At 34.6% G+C, this 12,414-nt stretch overlaps 2 protein-coding genes and 1 long non-coding RNA gene across 4 annotated transcripts; 2 read left to right on the top strand and 1 right to left on the bottom strand.

Annotated features, from left to right (window-relative positions):
* The first annotated feature begins 5,855 nt into the window (after positions 1 to 5,855).
* LOC125194420 (pentatricopeptide repeat-containing protein At3g42630-like) lies at positions 5,856 to 8,471 on the top strand. Its single transcript, XM_048092622.2, has 2 exons — positions 5,856 to 5,974; positions 6,650 to 8,471. Exons 1-2 carry the CDS (start codon positions 5,861 to 5,863, stop codon positions 7,790 to 7,792), a joined length of 1,257 nt encoding a protein of 418 aa, XP_047948579.2. The 5' UTR covers positions 5,856 to 5,860; the 3' UTR covers positions 7,793 to 8,471.
* A 362-nt stretch (positions 8,472 to 8,833) lies between these two features.
* LOC125194419 (U-box domain-containing protein 52-like) lies at positions 8,834 to 12,306 on the bottom strand. 2 transcript variants are annotated; one of them, XM_048092619.2, is made up of 9 exons: positions 12,141 to 12,306; positions 11,966 to 12,048; positions 11,767 to 11,888; positions 11,467 to 11,657; positions 11,320 to 11,377; positions 10,953 to 11,247; positions 10,685 to 10,786; positions 10,140 to 10,568; positions 8,834 to 9,809 (listed from the first exon to the last, which is right to left on the bottom strand). In XM_048092619.2, exons 1-9 carry the CDS (start codon positions 12,304 to 12,306, stop codon positions 9,102 to 9,104), a joined length of 2,154 nt encoding a protein of 717 aa, XP_047948576.1. In that variant the 3' UTR covers positions 8,834 to 9,101. The 2 variants fall into 2 exon arrangements, with proteins under 2 accessions (XP_047948576.1, XP_047948577.1); XM_048092620.2 differs by having other exon boundaries at positions 11,467 to 11,654.
* Positions 11,549 to 12,158, top strand: LOC125194422 (uncharacterized). Its single transcript, XR_007171750.2, has 3 exons — positions 11,549 to 11,673; positions 11,754 to 11,905; positions 11,982 to 12,158. It is a non-coding gene; the product is annotated as an uncharacterized LOC125194422 (long non-coding RNA).
* Positions 12,307 to 12,414: the final 108 nt, after the last annotated feature.

The raw sequence follows: 12,414 nt of genomic DNA, 5'->3' as shown, positions 1-12,414 counted from the left end.
ATCCTATCAGATCCACATATGTGTATAAATAGTTTAAGTGTCGTGTAAGATTAAATATGTCACGATAATATTCATTTAAATCCATGCTAGGATTAAAATGACACACAATACTTGATCTATTATCGAAAATCTGTCGTGGAAAATTGACATAATCCATCAAGATTTATGATTTTAACAACCAATTTTGAATTTTACGATACTAATCGAAAAATGTATTAAGTTATAATACTAGTTTTTATCACCCTTTAAAAAAAATACAAAAATTAAGTATTAAGTACTATTTAAATATTCATTTATCTCTCGATAATATATACTACTATAATCTTTAAAGATGTAATCAAATGCAAACTTTAAATATTGTACAAACTCCAAACTATAATTTGGATCGTTAGAAAATATCAACAGATGACAAAATAACAACAACAAAAATGTCAACACAGTGTCAATGGTTGACGTTATGTTGGCGGTATGTTGGCGCTGTGTTGACATCAAAATCTTGAAATTTTAAATAATTGACATTATGTTGACACTATGTTGATAAGTTTGAAAGTTGTACAATATATAAAGTTTGCATTTCATTATTATCCGTAATCTCTAGCTATGAATATTATTTATGTATTCATCAGTTACTCATCTAACCTACTATCTCCATCCTTAAAAAATAATACTATTTGTAATAAATAATAGTATGTGGTTTAGGTGTACAATATTTGATAGACAAATGAATATAAATATTAGTAATAATCACATTACGGTGACTCGAACCAGAGAATTTTAGTCTCATGATTAATTACTCACTCTAATCTTTAGAATAAAAAAATAATTGAAGTATTGTAATAAAAATTGTGACTCACGTTACTTATTAGAGAATGAAACTTATTACTATAGAACATACCGATTAATTTCGATTAACGATCCAAAATGGAAAAAAATACTAGTACTAGTGCTATTTTTGTGGACTAACAGTAATGAATATGGAGTATTATAAAATTACTCTCACCAAATGACACAAGAAAAATCTGCCCACACCTTTTTTTTAGAATTTGTATATGTGATCGATGAAAATGGCCTAATAAAATCGAACATAGGGAATGCGAATTGGATTCAATGTTTTTACATTCGTTCTATTTTTAACCAAGGATAAAAGAATCTACAACTACTCCTTTCCTTATGTAATTAATGGAGTATAATAAAAGTGGTTAACTCAAAAGAAAATCCATCAATCTAGCTGTATCATAATTGAACATGAAAGTATTGGTATGAGTCATCCACCATATCGTGTCGAACTAAAAATATGTATACAACTATGGTAGAGTGGTCATTTGGAAAATGTATTCATGCAAAATAGTTGAATAGATACATAATGTGCCACATTATGAGGCCAATAACCATCCCAAAAAGAGAAACCTTCAAATTTATAGGATTCCTACCATCCTACATTTAGGCACCTATTTAACTTATACACTTCATAGCGGGTGACTGTCTCTATTTTATTTAAATTTAAATAATAATAAAAAAAATTGATAATAATAGTACTCCTAATTAATGGATTTGGTATCCAACAAATAATATCTTTTCTTCAAATCGATAAGAGCATCTACAATAGCGGACTAGCCGCCAGTCCGTGTGCTAGTCTACTATTGTGGACGGCGAGTCGCGAGCGGGTGACGGACGTCTCAGGAGGACGAGAGGTCGTCCGTCGTAAAAGGTGGACGTCCGCCTGCTTATCTGTGCGCTCGTCCGTTATTGTGGGCTGGCGACGGACAAGAGGTAGGACGTCCCATTTTTTTATTTTTTTTATTTATACTCAATATTTACAACTCATTACTTCATTTTTTTGTGTATTTGATAAACACCAACAATTAAAATGAATTAATCGTATTTTTTAAATTTATTTTATTGGCTAGGGCATCGGCTAGTCCTAGTGCTAGTCCACTATTGTTTAGTGGGATGTCCTAGTGATGTGGCAGTGGGGTGAGAAATCCTAATAACGTGACAGAAGGTGTTTTTGGAAAGTCCTAGTAAGGATAATCCTCTAATCCCTCATCTCATCTTCCCACTCCTTTCCCTGTAGGGATTTTGAAACACATTAACTATCCATTTTGAATTCCTTTTCTTTCTACATAAGGTTAGTATGTTTCAAGTCACAATTAGGAAGAAGGGCATTGATACGTATAGTTTTATTTTATTTTATTTTGTTTTATAATTTTATAAGTTATATGTCCCTGTATGTCCAAAATAATACTAGGAGTAGTATTTGTGTATGAATATCAAAATTAGTAATAATTGCATTGGGCTAAAACTAGACCCCAATGCTTTATTAGGTACAAGTCTTCGCTAAATAAAAGACGAAAGAACACATCCCTTTCTTGATTGAATGTTTGCCATGAATTTTGATGCCTATAATTGTAAATAAAAATCATTTCTCATTTATTTTATTCATATACAAAATGTCGTCTTTTGATGATGTTCAAATCGACGTGTTTTATTATAATAAATATCTTTTTTTTAAAAAATCTTTTTTATAGTTTTATTATTTCTTATTATATTGAAACAATGTCTTTTTAACGTCACCAAAAGACATTGATTTATTCATGAATGGAATAAATGACAAATATTAAAATTTCGTGATTTAATATTCCAATTTTAAAAATTATGGGACTGACCAGAATTTGACCAAAGATGATGGAATCATCAAAGATTTGACCTTTTCGAACTCTGTCTGTAACTCACTAGAGTCCTGGAAAACAAAGAAAAGATGTGTACGAACGAGATATCCAACAATAAGAAGAAGGAAAATGATTGAATAGAGGAACTCCCAAACATTTGGCGATCTCGGGTTACTCAAAATTTGGGGGTCAAGGAGTTTTAGAAAACGTTCTTGGAGGAAAAAAATGTGAATGAAAGACCTCACTGAATTGAATTGGACAAACGCGCTACCGAGCTGCGCCACATCCCTTCAATTGTTCTACAGTATAATTGTAGAGAATTCCTGTCTTGTTTTCCACATCCTTATTTACTGCATTGAGAAACAAAGTTTTCTGATTATTTCGTCTTTTTTTGGCCTCATTTAACATTTTTTAACATATAATAATAAGAAAGTAAAATCTTATGGATCATCGTACATTTCAATTGGAATTATTTTATAATTTAAATTGTTATTATCCCTTTTTTATAAGTTCTTATTTCAACTATCGTTAACACAAATTTTAATAATTTGCTTGAGTATGAGTATGATAAGGTTTCCATTCTGATTGAGTAACAATAAAAATCAAAGCTAAAATTTTCATTTTCTTCATAAACTTAAATAAATGAATAAAAAATAAATTGAGCTATGATTTCTATGTGCAAAATTATCAACATGATCATAACACTATTATTAAGAGATTATAATCAAAATAAACATACTACTAATATGGACTCAACAAAAACAATGCTAGTAAAAAGTACTCTTATATCTCTAGGCATGTGATTGAAATTGAGACTTGTGGCCTTTTGCTAACAACAAGCATTTCTTTGTATTGAAATTGAGATTTGTGTTAAGCCCACAAATAAGAAAGTGCAAAGTTATGACTTTGTTGATTTCATGCCCCCTCTTTTTAGATCATCAATCCAAATGGTGCTAATTGCAATGCATTTTGTCAAAAGTTAATTAAGAAAAAAAAGGTAATCCATCGTCATGTATATAAAAAATGAATAAAAAAGAATAGTAAAGTAGTCACATTTTTTTTTCACCAAATTTCACGTGTAAAAGAGTGCCATGATCACTCCACTTTTCAGAGTATGCAAACCTTAGTGCCATATAATCAAGTAAATTCTTGAATTTTAGATGGAGAGTATCTTTTATTTATATATACGACCACATGAGAATAGTCCAAATACATCAATGTTATCATTCCCTTTGAAATAAATAAAATGCAAATATGAAGTTTTATGAGGTGGTTTTTGGTTTACTGAATAAAATATTAATAAAATATAATTTAGAATTAAGTCGTGAAGTTATTTAGTAGGATTGGTTTAGCTATTACTAATTATCACATGACTGACTATTCATCTAGGATTAAGTTATAAAATTCAATTTCATAAATCAAATACAATACAAATTTAATCGTATAATTATAATTTTACAAACCAAACACCTCTAACAATACTCATGAACCAAGGCTAGGTTAGTCGACGACCAAACCTAGGATCGTCTGAAATATTGTGTCACATGAATCATACAATAAAGCTTTCTTCATAAGAGTTATTGGTCGAATAAATGATTGAGTTTCAAAGTTATTTGAAGTCAATGAATTTAAATCTCATCGTAAATTTTTTATTAAGCTTTTTAAGATATTTTTTACGATTTACAACCTATCCATGAATCGAGTTATAATAGGACCATCCAAGAAAAATGTAGAGTAAAAACTTTTCAATAATAGTATATAAATAGATATTGCCCACGCCTCTGTCACTAGATGAAAGGCCATAGTCACAAATCATAGTCGAGTATAAATTCCAATGGAGTTAATTTTATTAAAAAAACTTACTAAATCCAACTCTATATCAATATATCATATTCAAATAAATATACATCTGAGAAAACAAGATGCCCACAACCCATAACGACAGTACGACACGTAGGAAGAAAACAAATGAATCATATTGTCCACAGCAATAGTTATAAATAGTTTAATTACTATTTCAATGCATTGGATTTGGTCTATGTTTTAACTAAAAGAGGGAAAAAAAGAGAATATATACTAGGAAAAAATATAAATAAAAAAAGCCAAAGGTGAGGTCCCCTCATTGTCAATAAATTGGCAAACATTAAATAAAAAATGGCCACTATTGACTTTAAGGGTCTCTACACTTTATCAACTTTGGATCTATTCATGAAAACTTATATTGGAAATAATTATTTGAAAGCAACAAAAGGAAAGGGAGAATTGAAAGCATTGTTGCTAGTATAGCTTGCTCTTAGACAACTTATATGGCACAATGTATTTTAAATTTTTATTCATGAATTTTATGTTATATTGTATACTAGTAAATATATACTCCATAATAATATAAAAATTGGTTCATAACGTGACTGTCCAAGTTAAGCTCAAAATCATGATATTTGACTCCAAAGAATAAAGATAGCACTAATATTTTAAGTTTTCTTTAAGCCTATTTAATAATTTAGTTTCATTTAATTTCTCGTGCCAATTTAGTAATTAGTCAAAGCTATTTTATATAGAAGACCATTTTAGTTTATATTCATTTACATCAGTACATTATTGTATTGGACGACGAAACACAACATATTAAGTCAAACGTTTCTTCTCCATTCTCCAATTAATTATTGTGAATGAGCCAATGGGGTGTGTGCATTGTAATTTAAAATATATACTACCTCCGTCCACTAAAATTTGTCCCAGTTTAACCTGACACGGGTTTTAAGAAATGTAATGGAAAATGAGTTGAAAAAGTTAGTGGATTGTGGATCCTATTTTTATAAATTAGTTTTATAATAAAATGTGAGTAGAAATGAGTTAGTGGAACATGAGATCGTCCACTACCAAAAATAGTAAAAGTAAAATATGATAAATTTTGGGGACGGACGAAAATGAAAAAATGGAACAAATTTTGGTGGACGGAGGTAGTACTATACTACTTGTTATAATACTCCACAACTACAAGATAAATTAAAATCTGTTTTTTTTTAGATATTTCTAAATTGATTCCAATAAAATGGGTTTTTTGCTATTGGGCCATTGGTTGAAGCCCACTATCTACTTATTTGGCCACTAAAAGGCCCAAAATATCGACAAGCAAAAAAAAAGATATATATACTGTTATGATTTTGCTTTCTCTCTCAAAAAAAAGGAAAATGGCGGTAGCGATAATGGTGTTCGCTCCAACTACCTTTAATACGGTGAAACGTTACCGTTTCAGGCGATTATGCTCAAAGGATTGGGATTCCGTCCAGTCATTTCGCTCAAAGGTACTCGTTTTTCTCTTGAATCGTTTTTTTGCATTAAGAATTAGTATACTATTGGTATTGGATTGTAATTTTATAGTAATTCATTTCATGTGATAATGTATCAAGTGCAGAAGTACTAACTTCGGATTAGAAACTGTATAATTTTGGAGTAAACTGAGTTAATTCAGTATTGTGTTGGTTCACTGCGTGTATTGGATAGTAGTTTCATTCCATATGATAACGTATATAAGAACTAGTTGCATAAGTACTAACTCCGGATTAGTAATAGTGTAATTTTGGATGAATCTGGTATATTTCAGTGTTGTTTTGGTTCTCTTACGTTTGAAAATTGGAGAATTGATTAAGTTCAATAATAGTAGTATTAGTTTGGGTTAAACTGAAACGGTGCTCTCAGTAGGTTAGCTGAGAAGATTGTTTTTCCTTACTTAGAGGGAAGGAGCAAATCCTTCAAGGTTTTCTGTCATTATTGCCATTTTGATTAAGAATTTGAAGTTAATTGAAATAGAAGTTATAATCCAAGGTGGCACTTTACTATGGTAGTCAGATTTTATTTGGATGCTTATGGTACTGCATTGATTGCTTCAATTTAATAGGAATATGTAGTATTTGTGTGCCCTTAATGTGCTAGCATGTTGGAAAGACGAGTTGTGGGTATTCTTAGAACAGAGTTTGCAGGGGAACTGCGAGGATTATGCTGATAGACGTGGTGCTCATGGTTCTGATTCACTTGCACATGGCTTAAGTGGAGAAAGATTGCCTCTGGTTCCCAAAGAAAAATTTCTTGAGAATACACCAGATGTGCTGTTGCCCGAAAATACTACTTTATCAACTCTGGTGCTGCATTATGCTCGCAATGGGTTGTTCTCTAAAGCATTGGAAATTTGGGATGAATTGATGAACAGTGCATGTGTTCCTGATGCTGAAGTAGTTTCTAAATTAATCATTCTGTATGGCAGCATTCAAGATTTTAGCATGGTTAACAGAATTCTGCTCCAAATGCAACTGAAAGATGTTAATCTACTTCAGGAAATTTTTAGTTTGGCTATTTCTTATTTTGGAAGGACCGGGAGGCTGGAATGCATGGAAATTTTAATTAAGGAGATGGTCTCAATGGGTTATTCTGTGGATTCAGTGACTGGGAATGCATATATATTGTATTATTGTGCATTTTGTTCGCTGCCTGATGTTGAAGTTGCTTATAGTCGTCTGAAGAGATCAAGGATTCTGATTGAGGAAGAAGGTATTAGGGCCATTGCATTTGCATATATAAAGGAAAATAAGTTCTATGAGTTAGGTCGTTTCATACATGATGTAGGTCTTGGTAGAAGAAATGTTGGGAATCTTCTTTGGAACCTTCTCCTACTATCTTATGCTGCTAACTTCAAAATGAAAAGCTTGCAGAGAGAATTTGTGAGAATGGTGGAAACAGGGTTCACTCCCGATCTCACTACATTTAATATCAGGACACTTGCATTCTCTAAAATGTCTTTGCTATGGGATCTGCATTTGAGCCTTGACCATATGAGACATGAAGGAGTGGTTCCTGATCTTGTGACATATGGATGTGTTGTTGATGCCTACCTGGATAAGAGGCTTGGAAGGAATTTAAATTTTGCCTTGAGAAAGCTCAACTCCAGTGATTTGGTGTCAGTGCAGACAGATCCACTAGTGTTTGAGGTTATGGGAAAAGGAGACTTTCACTTGAGCTCAGATGCAGTTATGGAGTACACAAAGAAAAAGCATTGGACATACAAAATGCTCATCTCAATCTACCTTAAGAAAAAATTCCGGAGTAATCAAATCTTTTGGAATTACTGATGAATTGATGAGTAGTCCTCACTATCATATCAATCAAATGCATTCTGATAGTTTTCTTCCTGTCAGCTCAAACTCCTTCAGAGAATTTATGTCTTCTATTTTCAGCAGACAAAGACCGAACACTACAGGGTATTGCAATATGCGATGGAGTTGGTGAAATTATCTGTGGAATGGACAAGAATGTTTGTCTACCTTGGATGGGAATGGCCCATGAGCTGGTCGTAGGTGGTGCATATGTAGGATCATTCAACATACAGAATTTGTAGAGGCAGTTTGTTTGAGGTTTGCTTTGATTCTAGATAGAAAACTCTTATCCCGACAGGTTATGTTCTGATTGAAACCTTTAAATGATGAAGCCTACAGAAAACCTGAGGATATGTGGTAACCAAGAGTGGAATTTCCTTTTATTCAGATTTTCCTCTTTAGAGGTTGATTGAAAAGCAAGGGTATGGGCTCAGAGTTCATGTCATGAAGGGTTGAATGAATAAAAATGCCCCCTGCAGTTGGTGTATATTTTTTATAATATATCAATATTTAGTTTTTACTTTGTAAAAAATTGTGGCATATTTCTATCCATATCTCACAAATTCTGTGATTTTGTAGAAAACATCAATGAGTTATGTGCAAACACTACCATGTTTGCTTGTGTATATGTAGTGGGATGCTTCCATTCTCTAAACTCAAATTATAGTCCTTCCAACATCCAAAATATGCCTTCCTAACGAATATAAACGAGGTATATGTAGGATGACACATCTTCAGGAGAACAAATAACTATATGTCTTATGTTAGTCCGAAACATCTGCGTTATTTCATGTAGCATCTTATATTGCAGATACATAAGATGCACCAAACTCCACAAGTGTAAGTTTAAACAAAGTAGTGATAATAAAACTTGGTTATGTCACGAGAATGATTCTGTACTTGAAGTCAAGGTTTCTATGGCAAACATATTACACATTTGTACATGGGGATTTTTAATTACAAGAATTTGATTCTTTTGATTGAGTCAGATTGACAACTAACATATAGCTGCAAGGCTGTAGGAATAGAATTGATCTTCATTCTTAGATTTGTAAAAATCATACACACAAAATCTGAACCAGAGTAAGGTGCAAAAAAGATGTCTGTCTTAAAAAACCAACAAAAATGTGTTAGGTGGCTGTCTTTAGATTTCTGTATTGTATGCATCCAGCCACTAAAAGGCCTTTTTATGCCTACATGATCCGAGTATAACTTCTGAGGTTGATCAAGAGGCTGTTATATGGAAGAAGAGGGCAGATCATATCAAGAGTTCGGTTTTTTACAATTAGTGATAGCTGGGCATGGATTCTTCAGCAAGCATTCTTAATCTGTTCAGTTCGGGTAGCACCACAGTTCCAAGATCAGGTCTGTCTTTTCTTCTCAATTCCGTGCACTTAAGTGCTAGCTTGGCAAAAGTTATGGCCTCTTCGACAGGCCAGTCATGAACTTCTGGATCAAGCATCTGAGCGAAGGTTCCCTTCTCAATGGACTTCTCAACATGATGAGTTAATCCCATTGGGGATCTGGCTGTTACAATTTGGAGCAGCATAACCCCAAGTGAGTATACATCAGATTTTAGGCCAAGCATTCCGGTCTGTTGATATTCGGGGTCTATGTAGCAGAATGTTCCAGCAGCTGATGTCATTCGATATTGTGTAACTGAATCAGCTACTGAAGGGGGAACAAGCCTGGCCAATCCAACATCACTTATCTTGCTCACAAAGTTGCGGTCAAGCAAAATGTTGCCTGGTTTTAGATCTCTGTGTACAAGTGGTTCTGGCTTTGCCTGATGGAGGAAAAGGAGTCCAGTGGCTATTTCTGCAGCTATACGGAATCTGAGTTGCCAAGGGAGCACTGGAGTGTTTCCTCGCCTAAATAGGCGATCATCTAAGCTTCCATTAGCCATGTACTCATAGACAAGGCACCCGTACTCTGGACATGCTCCTAGGAGGAGAACCATGTTAGGATGTCGAATGCAACAAAGAACTTCAACCTGCATCACAACAGAAAGAGTTAACTTACTATGAGTTGTAACAAAATCAAGAACATGTATCAATTATCCTTTAAACCAGGCATGTATTTTCAGCATCTAAAATCTTATTTTTACAAGCTGTTCAACAAGTTATGGTTGAGTCAGAAGAGGTTCTACATATTTGTTTAGTAATTAAGTTTGGTTCTCCATTTTTTTGTAGAGAAAACAGAGATTTTTTCCATCTTCACCAAGTATTCAGGTAAGAATTCAGATTTTCAGAATAATAAAACATTGCTCCATAGAGTGAAAAGTGAGAATTTAATAGGTTGAATATAGTGTATAAAACTTCACCTCCTGCTGAAACTGTGATCTTCCCTGGGCTGCATCCGGGCGAAGAACCTTTATTGCAACTTCTGTATGATCTAGGCTGCTCTTGTAAACTGGCCCATATCCACCTTCCCCAATTTTACGAGATTCTGCAAAGTACTCTGTGGCTGATTCGATCTCGTCAATGCTGTACTTGCGGTATCTAGCATCGTTTTGTGACAACTTATCCAGCACTTTATTCTTCTCATCTGCTTCTTTCAGTGCCTTCATTTCAGCATTGATTCTTTTTTGTGCTTCGAGTTCAGCTATTCTCTGAGCTGCTTCTGCTTTCTCAATAGCAGCCCTGCATTTTTGTTTCTCCATCTCTGCAATTGCTAATGCCGCTTCCTCAGCTTGGTGTGCCTCCTCGAGTTTCTTTTGTTCTTCTACTTTCCAGCGATGAAGCTCCAATGCCTACAAATATGTCCGTATCCCTTATTTATAATCTTTTAATGAAAATATTCAGGTATTCCTTTCCAGTTTCCCTATTGTATATGTTTGGGAGATCCAATAGAAAGTTTATAACATACTTTCTGTTTGGCGGTGAGTGCTTCCTTGCAAGCTGTGCTATACATGTCCATTGTCTGTTTGAGCTCCTGCTTGAGCCTTCTCATCTCTGCTTCCACATCATCCTGCATATATCGTGTAACTAACGTTAATCTAAGCAACAGATTTGGTCATATGATAAGCTTTTGTTATCAAGTCATGCTTGAAAATTATGTTTAAACGATTGCTTCTTTGTTGCAATCTTCGATATCCTAGTTACTTCTTTAAAGGTCAGGAGTGATGTGTTCTTACCATGTTTTGGGAACCGGACCACGAAAAGTCTCCACTTTCCTGGGAGTTGGATGAGTAGACTCCAAAACCGTTGGTTGCATCAGATGTTCTAGCATTGGAGAATGGAGATCCAAAACTCAACCGGCCATCTATGTCAGAGCCGCTGGAGAGACGGCCTGGAACGAAGGGATCCTGATCGAATCCTGACATCATGCGATCGCTGCTTGGCCTAGCTGAGCCCACAAATGATATGTCGCTCTCTCCCATAGGAAGCTCTCCATACGACCGATTAGCTTTGCCTCTGGTGAAAGGTGACCTGTTTATGCATGTGCTGTTATATTTCCTTGCTTTTTTCTTAAATCTGAATTTGATAAAAACCCGTGTTTACCTGATTGAATCTGTTTCCTCCATTGATGGCCTACCTGAATATGGTGATGACGTACTACCTGTCAACATGGGGAGGGGTGAATGGATTCAGTAGTGTTGCATAGCACTGTGAAGAAATGGGAATTGGAAGATTGTGAAAAAGACAGACCCCGTCCTCCATTGAGCTGTGCGTTGCGTGAATCATGCAGGCTACCCGAGTTATGAAGTGAACGCTCTCTTTGAGGGGGAATTGAGGGAGTTCTGCATGACGCGACCTTCCCTTTGGAGATGACGTAGACGGTACAGAAGTCTGGCACCATTTTCGTCACGTTGCCTGTAATATCAACCGTCTTGAATCTTCTGTGCCAAGAGTTTTGTAAGTAGCCATTCTTCTCATATATAATATGTGAAGTGTGTTGATGTTAAAAAAAATAGCATTAGCATAAGCTGAAACAGGTAAATCTGTTACCTGACAAAGCCATTCTTGGGTGAGGAACCGATCACCAGTGTCTCGATGGAGTTGTTCTTGACGTACTCGCTCAGGGCCTTTGCTACGTCCGAGTCTTCTAGTATCACTTCATGCACTTGAATCTGAGCCCAGAATTCGTGTAAGATAATGAGAGAAAATTTGAGTCGATAATGAGAGTAAGAAGGTGGCATGTTCTTACGTCCTTGCGTGTGCAGAAGCAGCGGAAAGGAAGGAACAGTTCTTTTGATGACTCGTTGTCAGAGAAACTCATTCTACCTCCCACTAAATCATATCATCATAAGAGGTAACAATTAGATTTATATCTTTGAATTTTTAATAACATAGATAGATATATATAGAGCGAGAGAGAGTACGTGGGAAAGAGCTCTTGAGTTTGACATGAACAAGGGTGACATTTTTGCCTTTGCCCAAGAGATGATCGACAGCCCATTTCAATGCAGCTTGGCTCCCTTTGTCTTTGTCGATGGCTACCGCAACCGTCTCTTGGCTCTTCTCTCCATTCCCTCTATGGCTTGACATTTTTTCAATCTTGATTCTTTATTTTCTTCTTTGAAAGAGAAAATAAATTGTAGATTGGCCAAAAGAGAGAATGGATGTGAGAAAAAGGCAAAAATGTTAGAAAGTCCC

The sequence above is a fragment of the Salvia hispanica genome, chromosome 4 (genome assembly GCF_029641045.1).
Source record: "Salvia hispanica isolate PSC_SH4W2 chromosome 4, Shi_PSC_v1, whole genome shotgun sequence".
NCBI classification, from domain to species: domain Eukaryota; kingdom Viridiplantae; phylum Streptophyta; class Magnoliopsida; order Lamiales; family Lamiaceae; genus Salvia; species Salvia hispanica.
This window is presented reverse-complemented; position numbering and strand designations above follow the sequence as displayed.

Bases quoted from the DNA above. Each gene is read 5' to 3' on its own strand.
- LOC125194420 (XM_048092622.2), top strand. From the start codon at position 5,861: ATGGCGGTAGCGATAATGGTGTTCGCTCCAACTACCTTTAATACGGTG. The intron at 5,975-6,649 runs GTACTCGTTTTT...CAGAGTTTGCAG, and splicing joins TCCAGTCATTTCGCTCAAAG to GGGAACTGCGAGGATTATGC.
- LOC125194419 (XM_048092619.2), bottom strand. From the start codon at position 12,306: ATGTCAAGCCATAGAGGGAATGGAGAGAAGAGCCAAGAGACGGTTGCG. The intron at 10,787-10,952 runs GTAAGAACACAT...CGATATATGCAG, and splicing joins GGTCCGGTTCCCAAAACATG to GATGATGTGGAAGCAGAGAT. The intron at 9,810-10,139 runs GTGAAGTTTTAT...GTTGTGATGCAG, and splicing joins GATCACAGTTTCAGCAGGAG to GTTGAAGTTCTTTGTTGCAT.